Source organism: Diuraphis noxia, unplaced genomic scaffold (genome assembly GCF_037042655.1).
Source record: "Diuraphis noxia isolate RWA-SAM2 unplaced genomic scaffold, SU_Dnox_SAM2 contig0003, whole genome shotgun sequence".
In the NCBI taxonomy this organism is placed as follows: domain Eukaryota; kingdom Metazoa; phylum Arthropoda; class Insecta; order Hemiptera; family Aphididae; genus Diuraphis; species Diuraphis noxia.
This window is the reverse complement of record NW_028301713.1, coordinates 38,313,422-38,325,672: the sequence shown is the minus strand read 5'-3', so window position 1 is coordinate 38,325,672 and position 12,251 is coordinate 38,313,422. Positions and strand designations below refer to the sequence as shown.

The 12,251-nt window shown below is 25.1% G+C and overlaps 1 protein-coding gene across 1 annotated transcript in view; it reads left to right on the top strand.

Moving 5' to 3' along the window:
• LOC107164921 (neurotrimin-like) overlaps positions 1-12,251 on the top strand; it is a 202,456-nt gene that overhangs the window by 62,717 nt on the left and 127,488 nt on the right. The window contains exon 2 of the mRNA XM_089221970.1: positions 6,323-6,420. Coding sequence (XP_089078096.1) covers positions 6,323-6,420 — 98 coding nt within the window. The remainder of the gene's footprint in view (positions 1-6,322; positions 6,421-12,251) is intronic.

Sequence of the window (12,251 nt, the reverse complement as noted above, 5' to 3'; positions counted from 1 at the left end):
AATTACTATATTATATCTATATATAACTCGTTACTTATATCACAATCTTATTCAACGGAGTTTTATTTTATTGAGAATTACATTTTCTGAAAACCTTTAAGTTGAATTTAGTTCAACATAACCAAAATCAACATAATAATAATATGTTAATTTTTTTTTCAAACATTAGTAAGCCAAGGATATTTAAATGTATTGTATTCATTATAATTTATTGGGAAATCCTAAATAATATTTTTTAATGCAGTGATTAAGATTTAATCACTCACATAACCATATTATACTCATATTTTTGACATGATGATGTGTATGTTTGACACAATAATTTTAAGTTTTAATAGCTATTTAATATACTAGTGTCTTATTATATTTATCACTAGTAGGTACAGTTTAATTCTTATAATACTTAAAGTATATTTTCACGTATTAAATAATATTCTTTGAATCAATTGAACAAAAGGCAATTTATAACAATAACTTTCCACATGCTGACGAAAATATTAGAGGGGTTAGTATGACAAAAACATTCTTTCGACGTCCCATTGTTTACTTTCTGTGTTACCCTTCTTTGTAACGCCGTAAAAGTTACATTGTATATAACCCACACACACACACACGCGCGCGCGCGCGCGCACGCACGCACGTACGCACGCACATGCACGTATAAGAAGAATGAAGAAAAATAAAATAATATTTATAGCAAGCTTTTTAGTGAGTTTTAATTACTCGAAAAATTGATTTAACTTTGGCAGCGTATCTACCACAGAGAAGTTTACAGAAATTTAAAATGGAAGAAATTAACAACCATGTCAGAAACTTACTAAATTGACTAATTAAATTGGGAATATTACGTAGAATAATGTAGGTATTTCAAACTTTGTTAGAAATTAATTTTAAACCGATATGATGGTATAAAATTGAATTATACTCCCTTATGTCTTATTATTAGTGTGTGCAGACAGTAGTTAGGGGGATAATTTTTATTATTTATTAAACGGATGACCATGTCAGATTGCATAACAATATCATTGACGAGCATTTACTAGATGAGATAAGTGACAAAATATTGAATAATTCAGTTCAAGTTAAAAGACTTATCAAAACCCTGACGCTTATTTAATTTTTATTCATAATATTTATTCGGTTTTAAACACATAAAACTAAAGAATTTTATGATGATCTCTCCTAAAAAAATTCTACTGTTAGTTATTTTAATTCAGTGATGTAATAATATTTACCTTCAGATCACTCGTTACTCGTATATGGCGTGTTGTCTTAGCAGTCTCCTACCTACATCATAAATAATAATAATTAATAATAGTCTTGTTTTATGATTGGTCGTGTAAACATAATCGACTCCCTTCAACGTATTCGTAATATTACAGAACATAATATGATGTTGTATCGGTTATAGAACAAAAATTATTACAAAATTTACAACGATGTAATATGGAAACCATATCGCAAACAATATATATTTTATGTATCGGAAATTGTTCTCAATAATAATATATAAATACGCATTTTCACTTAATACGCGATAATTCAACGCTGATAAACGAATTGATTTCAATTTACAGGTAGAATATTATAATATTTTGTATAATAAAATATTGAATGATTTTAGTATTTTTATTTAATGTTCACGAAGTGCATTGATTTATCAAAATATCATAAGCCAATGACGTTTTAAGTAATACAATTTATTACATTTAATGTAAGGTATCAGTAATATCGATTGTATGTACATTTTTATATACTCCGGTTTATACTGGTTGAATATTTGGCCCAATAATAATAATAATTTTTCAAAAAATTTAAAGTTTTGATCGGTGTGTTGCAAGTATGTACGCGCGTATGATACTTCTTTCGGAGCAGTTTGACTGTGAAATTATATATTTGTTAATATTCAAATTAATATTTCGATATTATGATTTAATTTAAGAAATTTTGCATAAAAAGTGTTCCTTAAGATATTATTTTATTACATTTGTTAGATGAAAATAAACTCGTTTGTAGATGGCTCTATGATAGAGTCTCAATAATTGGTTTATTCGATATTATTGGTTTATGGTGAACTGCCAACTGTAGACTGAAATGAGATACAATATAATTTTTGATTGTTGTTAGGTTCACATAAGCCAAGTATGTAATCTATATTATGTAGTGTAGGTGATATTGCATAAATCGTGATACCTGATATCGTTGTTGTTACCTATTATTGGATCATTATCATCGCTAAATTAAATGTCCCGGAGAATAATTAAAATAGTTTTGAGATTTAAATTTTTATTAAGTTTCCGTTAAAATCTCCAGTCAACATCAAGAGCAATTTATTTGTTTCTTCACCAATAAATTTATTTTAGTTTTATACATTATACTTGGAGCTAATAAACAAATATATATCTTTTATAATTTATTAGGCATTTAGGTAGTTTAATATAATATTAAATAACAAAAATTAATTTATACTACATTCTATGCTATGTTATATTTATATTATAACTAATAAATTAAGAAGTACATTTTTTTAATTTTTAATTTGTGCACGGTTTTTGATATAGAGAAGTTTTGCATTATTCAACTGAATAAATGTTCTTATACGAACAAAAAATTGATAGCGTTAGCCAATAAGAATTGGAGAACTACGATATAGGCTAAGTGAAGAAATATTTTAGCGTTGACTGCTTTAAAATTGCATTTGTTATATTTATTTCGTTGAATAGATATGTATTAAACATTTAATTAGCTATTTAATATTTATTTTGATGTTGACTAGGTCTGAGTGAGCTATAATCCAGGTTGAATGAGATGTCGTGTTTGATCGAGTTTTGCGAGTGTATTTGTGACATTCTGATAAGATGCGATTGATCGATTGTATTTTGATTACTTACCTATTGATTTAATAGTACCTACCAGCTTGTTACTGTTGTGATGAATATATTGTATAAGCTATATATTATTCATTACTGTTTCAATATTATTTTCCTTTTTCACTTTATTATATGTAATAATGTCATACACTGATATTAATACGATTTATTATCTAACCAAAATGAGAGAGTCATCACATTTTAAAATGATTAAACAACATAACTTTATTACTTTAATACAATTTAATGGCTAAAATATTAAAGTTCAATAGTTTGACCGTCATTTTACGTGATGTATGCTTATTACTGTAATGCATTGTGTAGTCATGTGTGTTTTATGACTGAATCAATTTTATGAATAATGATTTTGGAATATGATATAAATTTATGATAATAGGATAATGGTGTGAAAATTAAATTTATAATTGAAGTAAATGATTTATAAATCCTCGGAAGAATAGTTGCAATGGTACTTAATATAGGTAATATACTTTAATATAGATACCTATATTACCCATATGGTAATTTTTTCTATATTATAGGAATATAATATTTTTTTATCATATAACCCACTTCATCTCAAGGTATTAATTTTCTAATATGTACACAATTTGTGTCATGAGCTAAAAAAAGTATTATTTTTTATATACAAAAAAAAGCATATATATAATATTTTAAATTAAAAATAAGAATCTAAATTTTGGAAAGATTTAAATTATTAAATAAGTTAAATATGTTGTACAACATATCTTATTGAAGCTTTTAGTAACGTTTTTTCCTATTACTTTCAAGAGTATTATTTATTGTATTTTAATTGTGTTGTTATTTTTTTTACATTAATAATATTATCTTTTTAAAAGATCGTCCAAAGTTTAAATGAAATTATCATTTATAGATTTATAAATCATTTTTCAACAGGTTTAATAATATTCATAAAATTTTCATTCTCTCTAAGCATGCTACTCTTCAAAAAAAAAAAAAAAAAAAAAATGTCACAATAATATAAATTACCAATTTGTAGTACAAAATAATACTGTAACTTACGTCAATATAGAACGTATCCATCAAGTATGCTTCGCTTAACTCACATTATCTATTCGTTCGTCAATCTTCTCAGATGCACCATACTTCGCGATGGTTAACGCTCTTAAATAAATCGTTTTAATATTTATATATTGAGTTATACTATCTGATATCACTTTAAAATATTTTTATGGTGTCTTCTCATACACTGGAAAAATATAATGCGTTGCTTACCATTTAAACTTAGAATGCATTTTAAAGGGTTGATATTCCTTTAAATGATTATTAATGATTTAAACATAAAATATGATTATGTTCGAAGTCTATTTCAAAAGGTTATTACATGAAAATGGCATAAAAATTGAATAATTTCTAAATAATTTACTACAAAATAAATCGCAAGTTTTCATGATACGACGAATTTTGTTGAAATTGATCGTAAAAAATTCATACTAAATAAAATACATTTTGAATAACTTTAAACGGCTATAGTACATCTCATAAGGAACCTTGTTTTTAAAATGTTGAATGAATAAAATTTTTTTATAGACATAAAATAAAATGTCTATAAATAGCTCAATAAGAGTAACTGTAATTGACTTTGCGTGAAAATTCACAAAGTGCCTTTGAAAACTACTAGGAATTTTTATAGTTGATCACCCCTCCCCCCACATAAAAAGTACTAACTAAATTCTAGAAGTTGACAATTGAAACGTTTTTTTTATTGTAAAAAATGTTTATCTACAAAAGAAAAAAAAATTATTGTAAAATCAATTTATTCACTTTCCTCAGAATCTGAAAAAAAAATATATATGAAAATAAATATATAACATTATTTATAATAACAAAAAAAAAGGCGGGTAAGTCGTGGATGTCGCTCATCTGCTGTACAGTAGGTTACAAGTGGGTTACTGTAATGGATGGAATTAAATTTGAATCCAATGATATTATATCACTGTATACGAAAAACGAATTTGAGCGTAGACGGTTTATCTGTCTAGGATATATTATAGATTATTAAAAATTTTCAAATTTTCGATTTAAAAAGACATTTTTTTTACGAATTTCTAGTTTTAAATAATTTGCAAATTTTCATGATTTTCGTGATTTTTACATAATATGTAAAATTCAAACATTGAATGCTTGTAAAAAAAAATTAAGACTACGCATTTCTTTTATTTTTCAATTGCTATTGTAAAAATATGATAGGAGCCATGTATTAAATTTTCAAATCTTAGATATAAAATGAAAATTGTTTATGAATTTCTAGCTTAAAATAATTAACGAATTTTCATGATTTTTACGTATGTTGTCATAATTCAAACTTTGAATGCTTGTAAAAAAAAAAATGTGACTATAAATTTATTTTATTTTTCAACTTCTATTGTTGACATGTGTAGAAGCCTTGTATTAAATTTTCAAGCTTTTCTACCGAACGAATACATTTTTATCGATATTTATAGAAAAAAAAACTAAAAAAGTTGAAAAATTAAAATATCAGTAAACAGCTCAAAAGAAATCTAAATATTTTGAAAATTTTATCAAATATAGAAAATGCTTATATAAATATTCAGTGAAAGTTTAAATTATCTGCGGTCATTCGTTTTAGACTTTTAGAGTTACACCAATATAAGAAAATCGCTAAATGTGAAATCCAGTGAAAATCCAATGTTGTAATAATTTAAATTTCAAATGCTCATAAAAATTTAATTTGAATTTCCGGTGGAATTTTTATTTGTGATAAAGATTGAAAAACTTTTAAGGAATCTTCTATTAAATTTTCAAATCTTAGATTTAAAAAGAAAATTTTTTATGAATTTCTAGCTTAAAATAATTTGTGAATTTTCGTGATTTTACGTATTTTGTCAAAATTCAAACTTTGAATGCTTATAAAAAAAAATTATGACTATGAATTTCTTTTATTTTTCAACTGCTATTGTAACAATATGTTAAGAGCCTTGTATTAAATTTTCAAGCTTTTCTGCTTAACAAATAAATTTTTATCGATATTAATTTAAAAAAAAACTAATAATGATCGAAAATTTCAAATGGCTATGAATAGTTCAACTTAAATCGAAAATTCTTAACAATTGCATGGTGGATAGAATATACTTTATAAACATTCGGTGAAAATTTTATGTATCTATGGTTATTTGTTTTTAAGTTACATCAAAAACCAAAATCGATTTTGTCGAAAAATGAGTGTGTGTAAAATTTCCCGTTTTTCCTTTAATTTTTAGTTTGTTTTTCTCGATTATTTAGAAAAGTATTAAGAATTTTTCACTTCTGACCCCCCAAAGTACCAACTAGATTCAAAAAAAAAAAAAAAAACACACATCATGATAAAATGATATGATCGCTCCGCTCAGAATCTAAAATGCATGTATGGTAATATATTATAATAACTTATAATTTTTTTTTTCTTTCAGAAATGCCCAAATTCGCTGAACCGATAACAAATGTTACGGTTCCGGTTGGCAGAGAAGCAACAATAATATGTATCGTAGATGACCTCGGTTCTTATAAGGTAAAGTGTAAACTATATTGGTTATATACTTATATTATATATTTTGTGGGAAAATGTAAATGTTGTTTATCCAAAAATTGGTAAATACTAAATACTAATATTTACATTTCTGTCGGCTTAAATTTTAGACTTTAAATACTATCTATCTAGTGTTTTAATTGTTTTTTACTTGTTAACCATCATTTGTGAGTAACTCCAATAACTCCGGACATAGACTTGTATTTCTTACATATTTTTATGCGACATTTCATGAAAATAAATCTTTTTCATTTTGTATGAGTAATATAGCTTGGAATAATTTTTTTACCACGAAATTAGAATTTTACTGAGAATAAAATGACTTATTGAGTGTCTGATGTATATTTTTATAAAAATGAAGTACTTATAAACATAATATAAGCAAATTAATGACAAATACATTCATCACTCCTCTCAGAATCTAAAATATGCATTGGCACATTGGATAAATAAAATAAATATTCAGCTTTTTATAAGGGTATATTGAAAATAATATAGTCAAAGATTATTTATCTTTGTTGTTTTCGAATGATATATATACTATAGTTATATGCCTTTATGAATAGATAAGCCATGATGATTTTTAATAAACAAGTGATGATTGGAATAAAATATATACTACAATCATATATTGTTATCAATATTTCCACAAAATAAAAGAGAATAATAATCATTTAAATATTTTCTTCTTCTCATATGATTTTTATGAACATTTTTTAACCAAATATTGATATTATTAACCTTAACATTATAAAAGTACAATATTTTGTCACCCGATTCCATTAGGAAGTTAAAAATTTAGATTTATAGTATATTATGATATTGAAAGTGTATAAATGTTTAAAAATTCAAAATGTAAGATTAATTAATTTATAGTTTTATTTGATTGTAATTTCTTAGGAAAATTATAAAACAATAATTAATAGCATATTATTTTAATGGTGATTAAGATTATTGATTATTATTATTATTATTATTGATTACTCCTCAGAATTTCATTATATAAAAATTCAATTTCAAATATGTGCTAAATAGAAAATAGAAATTAACTATAAGTAGCTCTGTACCGATATTCTTATTTTGTTGCTATTCAAAAATTTAAAAACGAATTACTGTAGAAATTTGAAATTTACACCATATGTTTATTTTATCTATAGGTACTTGATAACATTTTTAAAATATAAATCTAAAAACTATATAAACACAGTTTTTTTTAGTTTTTTTGAGTTCGAATTTGGATGAAATTACATATTAGTATTTTTATTAACAATTTTAGTTATATTGTTATCATTTAAAAATATTATTCGTGGATACTTGAAATTTCTAGAGTTTAATTTTATTCCAATTTTAATAGTATTATGTCGTTGATGAGTTTAATACTTTACTTTATACTATATTGTTTATACTATGAATAACTGAGTGAGTTGGGTACATAATAAAACTGATTTGATTAATTTGGAGTTAATTTTATAGGTATCTACATTTTTATTATTTTTTTTTCGAAATAAAAACAATATAATTATTAGGATAATACAACATATCCTAGACTGATACTCGAAGAAGTCGAAGAATCGTTTTTCGTATACAATATTATATCATTAAATTCAAATTCAATACCATCCATTACAGTAACCCACTTGTAACCTACTGTACAGCAGTGTGATATGCACTTAACCGCTATTTTTAAATTGATTGAATTTTAAACAATATCGTGATTAATCTAACTTAAAATCTATGCTGTTATCATTTATCAGCATTCAAAAGATTAAAAAATTAAAAATTCTAATTCGCTAATGCTGTTTATTACGATAATGACTTCAAATTATTTATTAATATTCCTTATTAAAAATCTACCTATTTTTAGTGTTAACGTGTCTATATATCATTTTATTATTTTTTTTTTCATATACAACAAAGATTTATTATTCTGAAATTCAATATTTTCCCGAAAATGTATGAAATTTGAAGATCGAACTTGTAGTTAATTAGTTATCGCTTTCCGTTATTACTAAGACATAGTTTATTTAAACGAAAATTGTATATTTTTCTGAATGTTTTTAATCATTATTTTCAAGCGTAAAATTTGTTTCATACATCAGTGAACTTGTGTATAACTCCAAATATTTCAAATATTTTACGTTTTATTAAAATGATTTTCAGAAGGCAGAGTTTACTCGTCTATAATGATATTTCAACCAATGTTGACGTTGTGGTGTTTACCGGAGCCACTAAAGGTTGAACACATTATAAATAAGCTGCTCTTTGGTGACGTTCTGGTAATTTGATTGTCTGCAATCGGCAGTCGCCAATCCTTATAACAATAAAGTCCGAACGGATTTTGCAATTTTATATAGGTTTTAAGTGACGTCCATCCAATTATTATTAGTTTGTCAACAAAATCCTCCAAACACCTATAATATATCATAATATAATATTAATTATATACGATACGAAACTTTCATATACGCAAAGTATTTAGAAATATATATTTTTTTAAACCATGTCACATTAAATTACGGTGAAAAGATTAGTAATATTATTATATTTTGTAGTGTGTCCCCAACGTCGGTACTCTGCAGCAATACTTATGAAAACTGGCCAAGTTTATGAATAATATTTCTAGTTAGTTAAATCAAGTAAAAAACGAGTTATATTAATACAGTTTTCAAATAATTCGGTTAGCTACGTCAAAAGCTTTTAATAATAATAAAAAAGAATCAATAAAATATATTTGAGTTGATGTGATTTTTTTTCACGCTTGATTCATGGACTTTAGTCATTAATACAAATGCAAAACAGTGGTTTCACCGGATGACTTCTGGGTGACATACTTGTCAGAAGTTTTAACAAGAAGAACAGTAAAATATACTGATATTACGATAATATAATATAATAAATACGTACAGAATAATACCTATACTATATTCTATTTAAAGGATAAAACATTTTAACATTTTTTTTTTTTTCAACTAATTTAACTTTAACAATGTATATCTAAATTCTGGAAAAAAAGTAAATGTCGAAGATTAGTCAGTGGCATATGTACACTGAGTCATATAGTAGGTTATAATGACACACACACACGATGTATATAATATAAACTGTAACGACGATACACCACACAGTATCGTTTCTGCTAAATAAACGCAATTATAACGCAGGGTTCTCGTCCTTGGATTCTAGTGGAATTATTATTTCGGGCACAGCACTAACATCGCCGTGCTTATATAAATTTTCTCGAAACTTGATTTCCACGTTCTACTATTATATATTCCACGTGATTGCGATATTATGCATTAATGGGATGTAGGGTGCAATATGTGGGGGTCTCCATGCCTGATAATACGTGTCAATTATCGGTTAATTTGTGTTCGATTGAAAAACTATGTGATACACAAGTGAATGCAATGTATTCTTACAAATTCTATTTTGTAATAAAATAATATCTCAAAAGCAAACATAATCTATCACGTGAGTAAGATAGACATTGAAAAAAAATATCAAGCATAATGATAAAAATATTCAAGATATAACTATACTGTGAATATAAAATCAACCATGATAATGAGTTTGCGGCGGTCGATGACGGGATTTCGATAACTGAGTTATAATAACGATTGTCTACTTAAAATAGAGTAAAACAAAAATATAAACTACGTAACTTGTCTCATAGGCCATAGCACAACCATAAACTCTACCAGCTTTCGAATTCCCCATTCACATCACACCTGACAAAACAAATAAAATTCGACATTGTCTTATATTTATTTTTATACTATTATATGCCACAATTGATTTACCTTCCATGCAGCTATTACTAGGTTCGTAATTTTACTCTATAATAATAGAATGCTCTAATGAAAATATAATAATTTTGACAAATTATATAATATATACTTATTATTTTAATAAAACAAAATTTTTCGTCTGGTTTCCATTTGGATAGACATTGTATCGATTTCTTAAATAACGTTTCACCACTGATAATTCTATAGGTATCTGCCGTATACGAGAGTAAAAAATAGTAAGCATAATAATTCATTACATGTGTATATAGTATTATATAAGAGTGTATTATATATATACAGGGTGATTCTTTTATCAAACAACACTCATTAATTCAAAAACTATTGACTTTTTTCAAAATTTTAGATCCATCTTGTTCTAGAACAATATATATTTTTAAAAGATTTTCACCCTTATATTTATCAGGTAAACCATTATCAACTTTTGATTTTCAAATGACAACCTATACTTAAAATATCATAAACTAAAAAGGCTATTTTTTCAATGAATTTTCACGTTTAAATTTTCATTTTTCGTTAATTCGTTTACAAGATATAAGTATCCTCCCAAAGTTAAATGGTTTTGGGTGTTGTTTGTGTGTTATAGGTGTATGTTAGGTGGTATTTACACACAAACATTATATAAGTATTGTTTGATAAAAAAATCACCCTGTATACAGGATATATTATAGTATTATACATTCGGTGGCAGATTTATAAGGAGGAGAGAGGGTCTAGTCTCCAGTGATACTGCACCTCCTCCACAAACACCGATATATTTAATTATTACGTGATAATATATTATATAGTATTATGCAACTTTTTTAAATTTATTTATTTACATATTTCAATATACTATAATAGAATCCCCCTTCCCCCCAAAAAGTTGAAAATCCACCACTGTGTACACTAAACGTTAAACGTTAAACAATATTAATTTAACGTGCGTAAATACTGATATAACGTGTTCACATATTAGTTTTGTATCTATATAGCTATTATGTTAGTGTATAACATATAAATCTGATGTTATATTTCAATAAATAATTCAGTGTATACATATACATTTCATAATCGATAACAGTTTTCATTTTATATTATTTTCAATCAATTTTATTAGTATATACATTTTTATTATTAATTTACACTTAAAATAATCGTATGAGTTAACAGGCATATCATTATATTGAAACATGAATCACTAGTGAATTTATATTTATTATTTTTGATATGTTTTATAATTCCCCTACTGTACGTTCCTAGATAAATATTATGGAAATTGAACATTTTAAATTTAACAACGTAATTTTCATCGAGCGTATCTATATACAACTTATATTATTATAATATGTTAAACTTAATATTATACAAATAGTTTACGTACCTCAGTCTGATTGCTTGATACCAGAAATATATAGTAGATAACTATAGGTACGATTTTAAAGTCGTAACGAGAGGCCGGATAAAATACCATACTTTTTGAAAATTATAATAATTCTGTTATAACCGTGGATAGTATAAAATCATAATATTATTTATTGTTTAGTTTATATTCGTTTAAAGAGGTTTCGTGTTAGTAACTTTTAAAACATATAAATTTAAAATTAAATTACGCCACTCATTATTTATTTTATTTTTCTAAGAAGGAAATCTCAAAACATGAACAATTGAGTGTTTTGAAATTTTTAGTGTTTTACATTTTTTCTTTTACCGTGACTCGAAAATATATATTATATCCATCGTACATTTTGGAGGACCATAAAAAACTTGAAGGGTTTCATACCTTTTGAGCTAAAATAAAAATTGTTAAATAATAAATTACTTTGCATTCATTGAGTAGATTTTATTTATCAGGCTCATTTAAATTTTCATTTATTCATTTGTTCGGCTTTTTAGGTTTTTCTTTTTTCTGCATTGTTTAAAAAATGTTTCTTCGCGTAATATTGTGATAAATATTATTCAAATAACCAATGATCAAACGAATACACAGGAAGCACGGAAATAATATATTATTTATTCGAATTAAGA